Source organism: Leptonychotes weddellii, chromosome 15 (genome assembly GCF_054177405.1).
Source record: "Leptonychotes weddellii isolate Sample4059 chromosome 15, ASM5417740v2, whole genome shotgun sequence".
NCBI lineage: Eukaryota > Metazoa > Chordata > Mammalia > Carnivora > Phocidae > Leptonychotes > Leptonychotes weddellii.
This window is the reverse complement of record NC_138383.1, coordinates 40,432,428-40,447,373: the sequence shown is the minus strand read 5'-3', so window position 1 is coordinate 40,447,373 and position 14,946 is coordinate 40,432,428. Positions and strand designations below refer to the sequence as shown.

At 55.0% G+C, this 14,946-nt stretch overlaps 3 protein-coding genes across 6 annotated transcripts; 2 read left to right on the top strand and 1 right to left on the bottom strand.

Moving 5' to 3' along the window:
* Window positions 1–30: 30 nt before the first annotated feature.
* On the top strand, window positions 31–6,596 carry P2RX5 (purinergic receptor P2X 5). Of its 3 annotated transcripts, XM_081805552.1 has the most exons (4): window positions 472–853; window positions 1,158–1,240; window positions 2,093–2,242; window positions 2,987–6,596. In XM_081805552.1, the coding sequence occupies exons 1-4, from the start codon at window positions 851–853 to the stop codon at window positions 3,054–3,056; spliced, it is 306 nt and encodes a 101-aa protein (XP_081661678.1). In that variant the 5' UTR covers window positions 472–850; the 3' UTR covers window positions 3,057–6,596. The 3 variants fall into 3 exon arrangements, 1 of the variants encoding a protein (XP_081661678.1); XR_014140597.1 differs by lacking the exons at window positions 472–853; window positions 2,093–2,242 and adding an exon at window positions 31–452; XR_014140596.1 differs by lacking the exon at window positions 2,093–2,242 and having other exon boundaries at window positions 501–853.
* Window positions 6,597–8,623: 2,027 nt separating this feature from the next.
* On the bottom strand, window positions 8,624–9,501 carry EMC6 (ER membrane protein complex subunit 6). Of its 2 annotated transcripts, none has more exons than XM_006746386.3 (2): window positions 9,346–9,501; window positions 8,624–9,175 (listed from the first exon to the last, which is right to left on the bottom strand). In XM_006746386.3, exon 2 carries the CDS (start codon window positions 9,135–9,137, stop codon window positions 8,805–8,807), a length of 333 nt encoding a protein of 110 aa, XP_006746449.1. In that variant the 5' UTR covers window positions 9,138–9,175; window positions 9,346–9,501; the 3' UTR covers window positions 8,624–8,804. The 2 variants fall into 2 exon arrangements, with proteins under 2 accessions (XP_006746449.1, XP_081661676.1); XM_081805550.1 differs by having other exon boundaries at window positions 9,285–9,446.
* An 82-nt stretch (window positions 9,502–9,583) lies between these two features.
* On the top strand, window positions 9,584–14,597 carry TAX1BP3 (Tax1 binding protein 3). Its single transcript, XM_006746384.3, has 4 exons — window positions 9,584–9,741; window positions 12,693–12,812; window positions 13,209–13,286; window positions 13,597–14,597. Exons 1-4 carry the CDS (start codon window positions 9,703–9,705, stop codon window positions 13,732–13,734), a joined length of 375 nt encoding a protein of 124 aa, XP_006746447.1. The 5' UTR covers window positions 9,584–9,702; the 3' UTR covers window positions 13,735–14,597.
* The last annotated feature ends 349 nt before the right edge of the window (window positions 14,598–14,946 follow it).

Sequence of the window (14,946 nt, the reverse complement as noted above, 5' to 3'; positions counted from 1 at the left end):
GATGCTGGTTGGGTGGAGGAATGTTCTCTGTGCAACAGGGAAGTGATAAGTAACATTTGGGCACCTCGGTGGGGAGCAGGGGGAGAACCGTGAAGTACCCAGAGTCAGAGGCCCGGGTTCACCTATGAGCCCATCCCTCAGCCCCCAAACCCCCTTACCCACTCCTCAGCCCTGTAGGACACACCCCTCCCCGCGGGGCTGTGGGCGGAGGGGCCCTCTGTGATTTGCCCCATGCACTCTGGTCCGAGGCTCCTGTGAACGGCTGTTGGTGGGTCCCAGCTGGGTCCATCTTTCCTTGACCACCCCTGTCGGCCTTGTTCTTTAGGTCCCCTCCAACCCATCTCTCAAAGTGACTACGGGACCAACCCACCTTTCTAAAATACGTCCTGCCCCTATGCAAGGCCCTTCAGTGTCTTCCCCTAAGGACTTAGGACCGAGGCCTCAAAGGCATTGTAAGAAAATTGACCCAGCTGGTCCCCATCCCACCTCTCCGGAAGTGTCTCTCACTTTTACAACGCAGGCCCTGTGGAATGTCCTTTGCTACTTGGGCAATGCCCTTCCTGGGCTTTCTGGCTTTTTCTTTTCTTTTCTTTTTTTTCTTTCCTTTTCTTTTGTCTTTTCTTTTCCTTTCCTTTTTTTGTGTATAAATTCCATTCAGCCCTCAAGACTCAGCCCAGATATCCATCCCCAGGCTGAGTAAAGTCCTGTCTTCTCTCTGCTTCCTTGCTCCTGTCCGCATCATAGGATATGTCACTGTCATAATTTACATGCTTGTCTCCTGCACCAGAGGGACAGTCCCCACAGGGTCTCATTGTCTTAATCCTCCTGCACCCCATGCAGTGCGTGGCACATGGTGAGTGCTCAGCAGACATTCACTGAAGACACGATTGAGGGGGGTCAGGGTAGTGCAGGGGGTGCTTGGCCTGATAGAGCAGATGGGCCCCAGGCTAACTTCGGCTCTACCGTGAACCAGCTTTGTGGCCTTTGACAAAGGTGCCTCCTGCTGAGCCCAGTTTCCTCACCTGTTAATTGGGGGACAATGATGCCCTTAGGGGTTGGTGCAAGATCAGATGGGGGGATGTCCTGTGTGTCAAGTGGCAGGCCGCTTTCTGGAAGTCTAGGATTCTGAGTCAGGAACCCCAACTCTTTTGCTGCAGGGGGCTTTCTTCTGTGACCTGGTACTTATCTACTTCATCAAGAAGAGCCACTTTTACCGAGACAAGAAGTATGAGGAAGTGAGGTCAGTGATGCTTCCTCCCCAGCAGTGTGAGGGGACCCTTGAGGAGCCCCCTTGACCAGCCTTCCCATTCCCGGCCGAGAAACTTTACCCTGGTTGGATGGTGGTGCTTGGGGTGTGGAGGGAGGCAGGGCTGCACCGTTGGGAGCCCCCCTAGAAGGGCGGCGGAAGGTGGGATGTTTGGAGAACCTGCTTTACAGAACTGGATCCTGCCCCACAGCAGCCGCAGAAAATAAGGCCTGCCTAGGACGGGCAGGAGACTTGGTGTCCCAGCCTGACTCTGCCACTGTCTGCCATGTGACTTCACACAAGTCCCCCCAGGCTTCCTTGGGCCTCAGTTTCCCTCTCTGTGAGCCTTTGAGCACTTAAATTTTAGGATTCTTGGACATGGTAGTCCTGGTGGACTGGGGTTAAGGGACGCTGGAGTGGTAAGGGAAGAAAAAGACGGATTTCTTGTTTTTTACTGCGGGGGTCTATTTCCAGGCTCTTTTGGGCCCTGAGCTTGGTGGTGTGTTATGTGCGTATTCATAGCGGCAGAACACAGTGTAAGTCGGAAATCCTGAGGTCTGTGGGCAGATTGGAAGGGGAAAGAGGCTCTGGCCCAGCCGTTCTGGAGGGGCTGGGATCAGAAGGGGGATTGCAGATGGTGGGCTCCGGATGGGCACCTGGGCACTCCCTTGTGCCCACCACAACGCATCATTCCCCGGACTGAACCGGCCCTGAGGCAGGCTGAGCCTTTAACCCTGACCCTGACGGAGCCCTCATTGCTCCCTCATGGCTGGAGGGAGAGGGGTGCCCCCCCTTGCCTCCGCTGGGCCCTGCAGGCCAGGGTTACCTGGGTCCTGTCCTGCCCAGAATCCTCCGGGTTCTCCCGGGGCTTGCAGAGCCCTCGCAGCAGGGCGGGACCCCAGAGGCAGAGGAGGCCGGGCAGCCTGAGGCGCATCTCGGAGGCGGCTGCCGGAAGGGAAAAGGCTGTGCAGGCCAGCAGCGCCTCCAGCCCCCCAGGTGAGGGGCAGCGGGGCAGAGGACCCCGGGATGAGCCTTGCAGAGATGGCGTGGGCCTCTCCTCTCCTGCCTGCCTCCTGCCTGGCTACGAGGCAGGACGTCCAGGACCCAGGAGAGCCCACCCACGCTGGACTGTGTGGAGAGGAGGCGCTTTAGCCTGGTATTCCCTCCATGCCCCCAAGTGACCACAAGGCCACCCGCTTACTGTGTGCTCGCGGCACCACCATTCCCTCAGGCTTACTCTGCTGCCACTTCTCCGAGCTCTTTGTATGTATGAACTCGTTCCGGCCACTTACTGGGGGGCACACTAACCGTCCCTCTTCTAACGAAGAAACAGAGGCAAGGAAGGTTAAGTAACTTGCTCAAGTCACAGCTAATACGTGGCAGAGCTGGGATTTGAACACAGGCAGTAAGTCTCTGGGATCCACTTCTTCTCCATCAGGCTTTTCTGCCTCATCAAGCCCCCCATTCTGCTGCCCCCCATCAGTTGCTTTCCTTGCCTGTTGCTGTGGGGGCTCTCGGTGCCCTCTGGGTGCCACCACAGTGGCAGCTGCTCACTATGGCCCCAGAGACCCCAACCCAAGCATCCGCATGCGGCTGGGCTGTGGCCGGGGGGCTCCGCCGGGCGGCCCCTCTCTGGATGCGCTGCGGGTGGGCTCTGCCTTTAGGGCGGCCTTCCCTGTTCTCAGGGTTCCCAATTGTCCTCTGTGTGCCCCTCCCCGCCCCCCGCCCATCCACACACAGGTCTGGCCACCTGGGGAACGGAGAGGTGAATGTGGATCAGCTACAGAACCTGCAGACGGTGGACGCATAGCCAGAGGTGTCGGCTGAGAGCAGATCTGGTGAAGATGGTGGGGCTGAACCACCCGCAGCCCTGAACTGAGCAGTGTCGTGTGTTTGCCTGGGATCCTGCTGCGGGCTTTGTGCTGGGTGTGCTGTGTGCGTGGCTGTGGCGGGGCCAGGGGGCCCTCCTAGTGGCCGGCGTGGCTCCGAGCTGCAAGAGGAGGCCTTGGGGAGCCAAGTGGGGGAAGGCCGCGGGCCTGGGTGGTACTAGAGTGTTTTCATTTTTCTGAGAACCTGGTTCGTTCATTCATTCATTCGTTCATTCACACGATACACGTTATTTGCTGTGGGCTGTGCCCCATCCAAGAGATGCTTAAATGAGACGCTGACCTGGCCCTCGGGGAGATGTAATTCCCTCCAGAGCTGGCAGAAATCACAGCCAGCCTCAGCCGGCCTGGCCTTCCTCCACCTCTAGCTCAGACTTCCACAATCCCTGTTGAGACCCCTGGGTCTTCAGAGAAAGACTTTGGCCAACATCCACAGGGACATCTGGCCTTGCCCTCAGGAATAAAAAAGGTGGCCCAGGAGGCCACGAGGAAAGGACTGGACGTGTGAGGGGGCAGCTGGCCCTTGCGGGGAGATGCAGCCTCGAGGGCTCCCAGCTAAGGTGGGGAAGGGGAGGCAGGGAGACCTCTGCTCCAGTCTGCCAGCCCAGTCTCAGGAGGCCTCGGGCATAGCGTCTCACCCAAACGGGAGATCGTGTGCCTCTGTCTGTCTCTCCCAGTCCTGTGCAGCTGGGTGACCCTGCCTGGCCCCCCTCCCTTTCTCCTCAAAGGCTGGGTCTGAAGGGCTGGTGACTACACTAGGTGGCGCTCACGTGGCAGGTGGAAGCAGTCGTTACTAGGGAGGCCCTCGCCCCTCATCCCTCACCCCAGCCTCTCCTTCTTCGCCCCACTCTATCCCGCCCCAACCCTGCAGAACGGTGCTGCTTCCCCCCTACTGGCTGTAGAGACTCTCTTCAAGTGTGGCCCAGCGGCCTCCCCGGGAGCGTGTTGGAAATGGCAGTCGAGGGCCCCTCCCTTGTCCTACATCAGAACCTGTGTTTCAAGAAGATTCCTAGGTGATCCGTGTGAACATTGCTGCTTGAGAGCACGGGTTAAGGAGATCTGCCAAGCCTGGTTCCCAGGGAGGAGAAGGCCTGCTATGACAGGTGATGCCAATGTCTAGGTCAGACTTACACATAGTGTACTTTGAGAGCAAGAGGATTCCCCACCCCCACCCCCAGGAAAGTGGCAAGCTCGGTGTATTTAAATTAAAATATTTTGACTAGATAATACTTCTATGATTCAAAAACTAAAAGGCACAAAAGATGACAGTGAAGAGCTCCCCTCCCACCCCTGTTCCCCAAGGCAGCCTGTGTTACCCATTTCGAGAGGCTCTCCTGTTTCGCTGAGCATCTACTTGGTTACTTGTGCCCTCACTCAGGAAATGAACTCTTCCTGATGCCTGCAACATCAGGCCAAGTGTCCTCTGTCAGAAAGGGACACGATGGAGGACACTTAAGTACTGGGCTGGGGAGTCGGCTAGCTCACTTCTCCCTCTCCCAGCGTCTGAGGAGTCCCTGTGTAAAGCCAAGAGGAGAGACCTAGAACTCATCACGCACTGCTGTCTGATTGCTCAGTAGCAAAGGCCCGGGTGCTGCCTCTGGCCCAGCAAGCCCGGTGCTTTGTCCGCACACCTACCCGGACGCTAGGGAGCATCCTCTTTGGAAGTGCGCTCTCTGGGCCTCCGCCAAGTCAGAAGGGTTTGGTTCTCTGCACACACAGGAGGCGGGAAGCATCCTTCCACTGGAGCCTTTAGAGAGGGTCAGAGGGACTTGCAAGAAGGCTGTGCCCCTGGGGCCAAGAAGCATGGTCCCCCAAACAGGAAGCTTGCTCCTTGTCGAGTAACCTGTCAACAAGCCCACTTGCTCTCTGAATGGAAAGTGAAAAATCCGGGTGATCCACTATGGTGTTCACTTCCTCACTAAGGCAAACCCTAGGGTTTGATAATCTAGCGTGGTACTTTCATGTTCGGGAGGAAGTAAAAAGGGCAGGCGCCTTGGCTGCTTAGGAGTCAGTCTGGTTTGTGTGAACCCGTTTTTGGAATTGCTTGGCAGCGGCCACGTAAATTGGGGAAAGTTATACTATTGGTCTTACCCTGGGATCAGAATGGCTCCCTACAGTACTCAATCGGTAAATATTTATCGGGTACGTATTGTCCGGTGCTGGACTAGATATGGGGACACAGTTGTGAGAAACACAGAAACTGTCCCTGTCCAAGTGCGTGCAGTCTCTGGAGGAGGTGAACCTTAGTGGTCACGCCTGTGACCACAAACTGCATTTTCAGTAAGGGGTAGCCAGAGGTTTCCCCAAGGAAGTGACATGTAAGCTCAAACCTGAAAGCGGTCTAACTAGGCCATGGGGAAGCATTCCAGGTAAGGGAAGCACACGTGTAAAATGAACACCTTGACATGAGAAGGAGTAACTGAGGAACTGGATGGAGACAGTGTGACTGAATCTGATTTTATGAGGCTTTCCTTCCATCCACTGACTTTAATTTTAAGGGTTGCCATTCAGCTTCAGTGTCACAGAGGACTCAGCTTCCAGTCCAGCCAAGCTTTCCAGGTGGCTTCCCCTACACATCCTGGGTCCCGGGCTCAGAAAAGCCAGTGACCCCAGTCCAGCTTCTGGATAGTGTTGCACACTGCCAGTTTCCTTGCTGTTGCACAGCCCCCCTCTTTTTTGTGTGTGTGTGCATAATCTTGGTGCATGAGTGGGAGGCTCCTGAATCTTACAGAAACTGGCTTTGAAACGGGAAGTGAAGTGGGAACCCGAGCCCCACTTGGGAAGGCTCCTTCCCTTCAGGGCACCAGTTGCCTCCTCAGGAAGATGAGCATATCAGCCTCTCCAGAGCTCCTTTCCATGCTGACATTACAGGATCACCTGAACCATCTATGCCTACCCTCAGGCCCTGCCTAAAGCCATCCACGTGGTATTTTCCTCATGATTAAGTCCATGCCTTGGGAGTGCCATGATGCTGGCCAATGGGATCTGTAAACTGGGTGCTACTATCCAGGGGACCAGCCATGAGAGAGCGAAGTGTCCTCACCAGGGCTGACCAGTCATGGCTGCCTTCTTGCCCCCACCACCTCATCAGTTCTTCTCAGTGCTGTAAAGGGGGAACAGGACTTCCTTCAGGTATCTGAGCACCCCAGCTAAGGACTACAGTGCTCTGCAGAGTCCCTAAATCACCCCACTTGGAATGGCATCTTGCATGTCTGAAAAAGGGCTCCACTTGATTACAATCCACCCGCCTAAGTGATGCAACTTTCCTCAGAGCATACTCTCCAGTGGACCCTAGAGTACTGTCTCTTCAAAAGGCACACCTTTCTCCTGGCTGTTTGTTTTCCCTTAGGCCAGTGCACAGAATTAAAGGAGGAAAGATGGCAGCCCTTGTCTGGGACCTGCCCTATAAACGTAATCTGATATTTTTATTTGGTTATAAAACAATAAAAGGTTTTAACTTTAAATGTATCTTAATTCTTTTCCCCCCTTCATATCTTCTTGGTCACCCTGTGTTTTAGAGGAAAATGTAAGGAGAAAGTGAGACCAAAAGAGGCAGACACGGGAACAATCAGTGAGCAGTAGATTATGTTCCCTATTATCTTGCAAAGAAATTCAAATGGAAGTAAGGAAACTCTAAATGAGCAAACATTAAAAGGCTAGGAAGGCACCATAAAACTGGTACTTTTTCATTCAATGAGTGTTATCAGATAAAACTCTGGAAAGCATTTGGAATCAAGTTTTTACCTTGTTTTAGGAGTTTATTAAGTTCCCTCAAAATGATATAAAGACAGTCTCTGCAATATTTTTTAAAATAGTGAACATTTCAAACAACCTTACTGCCTAGTGATAGAGAAATGGTTAAGTAAATCAGCTCACTTATTCCGCACTACCCCCCCATCCAGTAGGACTGCCTCTTTACTCCACATCAGGAATGAACTTTCCCTTTCCACGGAGAGAAAAGCCCTGAGAGGACAGGGAGGTTGAGAAGGGTGAGTATGCAAACCATGCTTGTGAGCCTCTTCAGTGGTGTCCTGAGAAAGGGTTTGGAGGTCACTGGGTGAGGGAGGCAAAACTGTGGCCTTACCTGTTTCTTCCCTTCGTGTGCAAGCATGTGGTCCAGAACCCCAAAGCCTTCAGGAGGTCTGAGTCCCAGATTCATCTCTGTTATTGGCCATGGGCCACATACTGTCTGTAAAAGGGGACTTGGATTCAAGCTCAGATCCTCTTCTGATCTGAAACATTCTTTTGAAAAAATCCAAATGTGATCACATCACTTCTGGCTAAAACTTCCAAAAGGCTTCCCCCAATTGCTCTAAGGATTAAGGCCAAAATCTCCACTATAGCCTTCCATGATCTGGTCCAACTACTGGTCCTGGCCTCTTCTCCAACTCTCCATATACAGGCCAAACTCCTTCCTACCCAGTGGTCCTCACACATGTGCTTTCTTGAAAGTAGCCCCTTCTTCATACTTGTTATTCAACTTTGAGGTCTCAAATGTAATTTCCTCAAAGAAGACTTTTTTTTTTAAAGATTTATTTTGAGCGAGAGATCATGAGCACACGCGCTAGGGAGGGGGGCAGAGAGAGGGAGAGAAGCAGACTCCCTGCTGAGCTCCTAGCCTGAGGCAGGCTCCATCCCAAGACTCCCTCCCACCGCCCCCCCCAAGATCATGACCTGAGCCGAAATCCAGTCAGACACCTAACTGACTAGGTAATAGGTAATACTGGTCTTCCCAGTTAGACTACAAATTCCATGAGCAACATGTTCACTACTATGACTCTAATGCAGTATGTATTTCTCAAATGTATGTACTTTATTCTAAGATACCCTCTGACAAGCAGGGATCATGGGTTAGCACATAGACAGAAGCATTACACTACACTCTCAACAAGCCCAAAGTTTAGCTTAAATTAAGTCTTCTATTTAATCTCCATTAGACATATTCTAGTAAAAAGCTTGAACGTATTTAAAACAGAAATGACAGCTAGCTGTAACTAGAGGAAATGGAACTGAAATTCACACCTGAAAGCGGTGGTTACTGAGAGGGGCGGCTGGCATCTGAAAAAGTACACTCAGCCAGAACAGCAAGAGCTATTAAAGACCTGTATTTCAAACTTGGCTCTCTTTCTAGCTGGGCCTCTTACGGCACAGGTATATTTAACCTGAGCCTCAGATTCATCAATGAAGGATAATAATTATATCGACCCCATGAGGATATTGCTAGAATTAAATGAGGTAACGGGTGTAAAAGGTACAAGGCACAATGCCTGGCATATAGGAAACGCTTAATATTAACTGTTACTAGTTCTTAGGATGTTAACAGTAAGTTCTCTTTACTTGGGCCCTACTGGTCCTCTCTGGATGGCCTCCGTGTAAATGCAAGGAAATTACAGAAGGCTAAGACCCAGCCCCAGCTCTCTAGGAGTCAAAATTTGGCGTCTTGCACCACGGCAGACATGGGGTATGAGCGAAGGTACGAAAATACTCCACGAAGTGTCTCACGCTTCATTTAATCTGAAGAATATTACAGGCTCTTCGTCTTCAGATATAAATTATAACGTTACAGAACAAGCAGCGAATTCAACAATTTAAAAACTAAGTTTACACGGTGTTAATTTCTGGCGACAGTCCTCCCCATCTGTTTTTTTAAAAAAAGTCATCCCTGCCCCCATTCAGTAGACGTGCACCATGCCATAGAGGAACGTCCAGAACAGGACGTAGGTGAAGAGGCCTCCGATGAGACCTCCTGTGAAGAGGGGTCTTCGTGATTTAAAGTATTTGTTCCACCTCCTTCCCGCTTTGAGAATTAAGAGCAGGGAGAGCAGGATGGAGGCAAGCAGGTAGAAGATGAAGCCGTAGAGGCCGGTGAGGCCGAGGATGCCGGCCGTGGCCCCCGACAGCGCTGACACTGAGGTCCGGCAGTAATCCAGGACGGCGGCGTTGCCTCGCACAGCTGCCTCGCTGATGAACGGCGGCCCTTCCCGCTTGGCCACCACAGCGGCCATCGCACTCGCCCGGGCTCAGCCTCTGTCTTTTCGCGGAGCTGCGGAGAAAACCAAGTTGCAACTGGCCCGCGGAGCCTGGCGAGTTACGTTAACGCCGCCCCTCCCCCCGGGACTTCCAACATCTCCCACCACTCCTGCTTCTCGGACCTTCAAAAGACGCAGAGGAGGCCGAGGGCTCGGGCCGGCCCACCCAGGCTCACCCAGTTACCTGCAACACGGCGGCGGACACAGACACTTGGCGTCCCGTCAGACGGCCAGCGGCAAAGAACCTCCCCGCGCCATCTTGCGCTGGAGGTTGCTGGGAGGACCCACGCTGCGCATGCGCCAAAACCTCGCTCCCGCCCCCCCTGACGCGGGTGCCCACCCCCTCCCCGCCTTTCTACGCTCGCACAGGGACTTCCGGAAGCCGAACAGCGCTCCGACCTGTGACTGGCTGGGGCTTTGTTAGTATTCATGAAGGGGCGGCCCGAGTCGGGGTGCCTTTGTTAAGCAGGGAGGGCGCGGCTGCTGGGATTTTCGCTGTGGGCTTCCCTGAGCTGGGCTTGGTTTCCAGATTGGGGTCGAGATGTCCTACATCCCGGGCCAGCCGGTCACCGCCGTGGTGGTGAGTGCGCTCGCGGGCTCCTCTCGGTCTTGGCTTAGCCCCAGTTTGCAGATAGGAAAACTGACACCCCGAACAGGTTGACAAAGCGTGGAACCCAGGGCTGTTGCAAACCGGCGGCCAGGGCTCCGGTTCCGGCTCTGTCCCAGCGGGACCGCGGTCTTCCCCAGCCAGGCGATAGAGATGGCCGGGGCGCAAGTTCCCCCGGAACACCCGGAGTCGCGACCAGACCCCGCGCACTGCCGCCGGCTCGTTGGACTCCACCCAGCCGGCAGAGGCGGGAAGGACTGAGGAGAAAAATCCCCAGCTGTGGGAGTATCGGGAGAGCGCCCCCTTCCCCGGCCCGAGGCCTCAGCTGGGCAGCGGCGGGGGGCGGGCGCCAGCCCCGACGGCCGCGAGTCGCAGCCTCTGGAATGAGGAAGTGCTTCCTCCCCTGCCGGAGACGCCGCCGCCGCCCAGAGGGAGACGGGGGGGGGGGGGGGGGGCGGTGGAGGTGGCCGGGCCCTGAGTAGCAAGCCGGCTCTTATCCCTCCCGTCCAGCCTTGCTTGCTCGGACCCAGCGCCGCCCGCTCCAGAGTGAAGGCGCACGCAACTGGCTCACTCCTGCTCCAAACTTTCCCTGGCTCCCCAGCCCTTGGGACAAAGTCCGGGTGCCCCGCCGGGCACTTGGGGCCTGAGGAGACCAGGCCCTGTGGGGCTAGCTCAGGCCCCTGGCTCTCGCCATTGGCTTGTCTTGGGTGCCAAGTGCTATTAGAATAGGCAAAGGGAAGGAGAGAGACTGGGACATTAGACTCAGACGCCAGTGCCAAAGCTGAGTGGGGCGTGGAGGCCGACTCCGAGGCGGAGGTGGAGGAACTGAGTTCCAGAGAGAGGTCTGTTCACGTCCAGCCCTAAAGGAAGCCCACAGGAAGAACCCAGATCTCTGAGAAGAAATGCCTGCTGGGCAGGCTTTGGGTCAGATGGAAGTCCCAGTCCTGAGGCCACGGGACCGGCTGCAGTATCTCAGATGGGTGTGCAGGGGAGTCAGGCGCTGACAGGGTGTGAAGTCACTGATTAAAGTGGCATGCGAGGTTGGGCTTAAGAGAACCAGCTCTGGCCTGGGCTGCTAAGAAACATTTCTGCACCTGCAGACAGCTGTCCTATGCTTCACCCTGACTGCACCAACCTTGCTTTTCTAGAGCCCTAGCTGCCTCAAAGGGGCCAGGTTTGCTTCTCAAATGGGGGTGGGGGGGTGGGGGAGGAAAGGCGGTGTAGGGGAGGCACAGAAAGGGGCAGTAACCTGCCTGATCGCACCTAGTAAGTCAGTGACAGGGCCTTGTCTTCCAGCCCAAGGGCCTGTACTGCCTTCTAATCTTGAGGGTGGCTCAAAGGTGTGCAAAGGTGTTGGAGGAATTCACTTTTGGGCACAAGGATCTCGGTCTAGTGGACTTCAGGGGTCACACTTCCTGCTTCCTCTCTCTCCTGTCATGGCAGGTTCTCGGGCCTTCCTCAGAACTGTAAGACTGTGCCCTCCCAATTCTTGTTAACACTAGGAACGTGTCTGAACGTGCTGGGTGGGGTTTGGCCTCTCTTGTGTTTTGGATTGGGGATGGGGTAGGGGAGGCTTCCTCCCAGGTCCCTGCCTTATCCCATGTAGTTAATATCTTGAGAATGTTAAAACCATTTTGGCTTCTCTGAACTCTGGCTCCATAGGTCCATTTGCCTTCTGGACATTTGCCTGGGTGGCTCCTGGCACTCCAAAATGCTTCTTCAGTGTCCCCAGCTGGGAGAGGTTTGTGTTCAGCCAGGCCACTTGGCTGGGTGCTTCCTTTGACTCCTCTCCACCACAAGCGGTCCTCAAATCTGTTGATCTCACTTTCCAAGTAGTCATGTCCCCTGGCCTCCACATCCCACCGCTGGAAGACATCCATTCCCCTCCTAACTGCCCAAATGGTCATTCTAGCATCAAACCTGACCATGACCAACCTTATTTCTGGACTCTTGAGAGCTCTAGTGGGCCCAGAATCAAAGTCAGGTGTTCATACTCCCGTCATTCAAGGCCTGGTTTGAAACTCTTCAGGTCCAGATCAAGTCACTTTGGTTTTTTTTTCTTCCTGTAAACTCAACTTTTGGGGTGGGGTGATCTGGTCTAGCCCCTATGCCCTGGTGATTGGAGGGTGCCTGCTGAGGGCTTTGAAAGGAGCCTAGCAGTTTAGGGACCACAGCCCCAGAGTATGGTGGGAGAGCTCTAGAACCCTCTTCTGCCTCCTCCACTGCACAAGAGCAGGGTCTGGGGCTGACAGAGAAACCCCCTCCCTCAGGGCCAGCCTCTTGGGCCTGCACTCCACAGCCTTCCTGAGCTAGCCCTAGCCTCACCTCACCTCCCAGTTCCAGTCCTGTAGTGGACACTCATCTCATGGACATATATCCATAGTACCTTCAAGCCTCTGCCTCTGTCCCTGGACCAGGACAGCCCTTCCTCTCCTTTCTGTGCAAGTGTGAACTTCTCTTTTTTTGGAGCATCTTATCTTGCCCTTGACAGGTTTGGCTCAGCAATGAGCTGCCTCAGCAAGGTACCTGCATTTTTTTTTTTTCCCCCAGGGCCTGACCCCTTCTGCCCTGTGTGGCTCCTCCCCTGGGACACAGGCCCCCCATCTATAGCATCCTGGCTCTTGGACCAGGAGTACATGTTGACTAAGGCTGGTGCCTGAGACTAACAGGAAGGGAACAGAGGCTAGGACAGAAGGTTGCATAGGTGGGTTGTTGTGGCTGAGAACTGAGTCTCAACCTACCCCGCCCCCCCACCCAACGCAAGTCTCCCAGGGTGGTGACCAGCTGGAATCCTGCAGAGGGCCCTGGGCTCCACCCCCTTGGCATGGCTCTGAGCTGGCCCAGCAGCCTGAGGCTGCTGCTGGACAGACCAGATTCATTGTCCACACACCAACCTGCCCCCAACTCCTTTTTTCCTTTGCCAGCAAAGAGTTGAAATTCACAAGCTGCGTCAAGGTGAGAATTTAATACTGGGCTTCAGTATTGGAGGTGGAATTGACCAGGATCCCTCCCAGAATCCATTCTCAGAAGATAAGACAGACAAGGTGAGGGGGACCAGGGTCCTGGGACTTTTCCACTGGGGACAAAGCCCTGAGATGGTGTGGGTCTCTGTTTCTAGGGCCTTCATGGAAGGAACAGACCTGTGTCTTTCAAACAGTCCTAGGAAGGTTTAAGAAATGATAAGTAGGGATGGGGGTGGGGAGCAGACCTCCCAGCCCTAGGAAGACTCACTCAGACAGAGCCCAGGAGGAACAGGAAGAGGCCAGCAGCAGGGGCCAGAGCATGGTGGGGCAGCTCTGTCCTGGCACAGCCTGTACTGGGGGACAGACTTGGTGCAGAGTCAGTTGGATGGCTGGGAGTTTGCCATGCTGGGCTTTGCTCTGGGGATAAGGTGCCAGTCCCAGTGACACTGGGGCTTGACCTGGGCTGTTTCTTTCCAGGGCATTTATGTCACACGAGTATCTGAAGGAGGCCCTGCTGAAATTGCTGGGCTGCAGATTGGAGACAAGATTATGCAGGTAACACATGTCCCAAAGGAGGAAAACAGGGCTTGGGCCCGAGGGTCTGAAGCACTTGGGGTTAGGGGCTGCCCTTGCCTCCTGAGGCAGCTGGGAGACTCCCTGAAACCGTCAGGAGCGCGTGCTGGTGCTGCTCCCAGAGGGGGCGGACTCTCCCCTCTGTGTGCCTCACCTGTGGTGCTTGGCACCCCCAGCCCGGACACATCAGCCTGGGAGCCTGCTTGGGTGACCCAGGACCCCAAAGCCCATCCTGCTTCCAGATCCCAGAAGGCAGAGAACTGAGGTAGGCTGTATTTTCTCCTTGGGCCAGGTGAATGGCTGGGACATGACCATGGTCACGCACGACCAAGCCCGGAAGCGGCTCACCAAGCGCTCGGAGGAGGTGGTGCGCCTGCTGGTGACGCGGCAGTCGCTGCAGAAGGCAGTGCAGCAGTCCATGCTGTCCTAGCGGCCCGCCACGGTCCCGGACTCGTGCCTGCCTGCCTGCAGGGACGCCACTTCCACGCTCTGTGTGTCCCTCACCCTGGCTTCTGCTGAGTACTGCGCTCCAGCTCGGAAGGGCCAGAGCTGGTCCCGGAGGCCTGGCCCTGGGACCTGACCCAGCCTTCCTTCCCCACCTCCCGCCACTGGCCCGAGGCTCTGGGACCAGCTCTCGTGCTCAGACACTGAGAATTATCAGTCTGTAGCGACCACAGGCTTGGCCCTCAGACCCTGCTGTGTGGCCTCAGCAATGCCCAAATGGGCGGAAGGCCCCCCACTTCTTGAGAGCCACCACAAAGCTGGGGAATGCCGGCTGGGGCCAGCCTTTCCCACACTGAGCCCTGGCTGCAGGGCTTGGCCTGGCCCCCGTGTCTCAGCTCTGCAGTGACTGTACCCCATGTTTTTTCCTGCCTTCCCCAGCAGGGATTTGACATACGGCCAGAGGAAGTACACAGCTTGGCCCAAATGGAAGCCAGGCGGGCTCACAGTTGACCCCATCACCCCCCCGCCCCCGAGGGGCGCTGGCCTCCCCAGGGTTCACCTGCTCAAAAGATTTAGATGAAGTTCGAGGCTGACATTTCAGGGCAGTTCTCAGGATTGCCATTTCCTTCTACGCCTGTGGGTTTAACTTTATATTTTTTTAATCACAACTTTGATACAAAAGCATTTTTACCTTACTATTTGGAAATGCCAATTCTACTCTTAAATTTATCTTACTAATTCACACCTGGGAATAACAGCGTTGCTTTGGTTCCTACGGAAATGGGGTAGTATGAAATTGCCCCATACCTGACATCTTGGGCCCAAATAAAACAGTGCTGGAATTCACAAGGGGTTTTTGCTGAGGCACAGGGTAGGGGTGTCTGGGGGTCGATGGTGGCTAGAGCTTTGGTTGTAGGGCTGACTACCCTGGCCCCCAACCACTTCTGAGACGAAGCCCAGCTGATGCCAGGCCTGCCACTTGCTGTGCGGCCAGGGCCGCATCGGTGGGAACATCGGGGAGCACCTTCACTGGAAGGTCCCCTGTGTAACTCAGCTTGTGCTCCACCCGGGAGGGGCTCCTGGGCACTGCGGGGTTCATGGAAAAAACCCCTACCCCCTAAGACTCTTGAGAGCGTACAGTTATCACAGACAGGAGTGGGGCTCCACATTTCCAGAGACTGTGGTCTGATGAGACGGG

Coding starts and splice junctions, on each gene's coding strand:
- EMC6 (XM_006746386.3), bottom strand. CDS start 9,137: ATGGCCGCTGTGGTGGCCAAGCGGGAAGGGCCGCCGTTCATCAGCGAG.
- TAX1BP3 (XM_006746384.3), top strand. CDS start 9,703: ATGTCCTACATCCCGGGCCAGCCGGTCACCGCCGTGGTG. Junction 9,742..12,692: donor AGCCGGTCACCGCCGTGGTG/GTGAGTGCGCTC, acceptor TTCCTTTGCCAG/CAAAGAGTTGAAATTCACAA. Junction 12,813..13,208: donor CAGAAGATAAGACAGACAAG/GTGAGGGGGACC, acceptor GTTTCTTTCCAG/GGCATTTATGTCACACGAGT.
- P2RX5 (XM_081805552.1), top strand. Junction 1,241..2,092: donor AAGAAGTATGAGGAAGTGAG/GTCAGTGATGCT, acceptor TGTCCTGCCCAG/AATCCTCCGGGTTCTCCCGG. Junction 2,243..2,986: donor CAGCGCCTCCAGCCCCCCAG/GTGAGGGGCAGC, acceptor ATCCACACACAG/GTCTGGCCACCTGGGGAACG.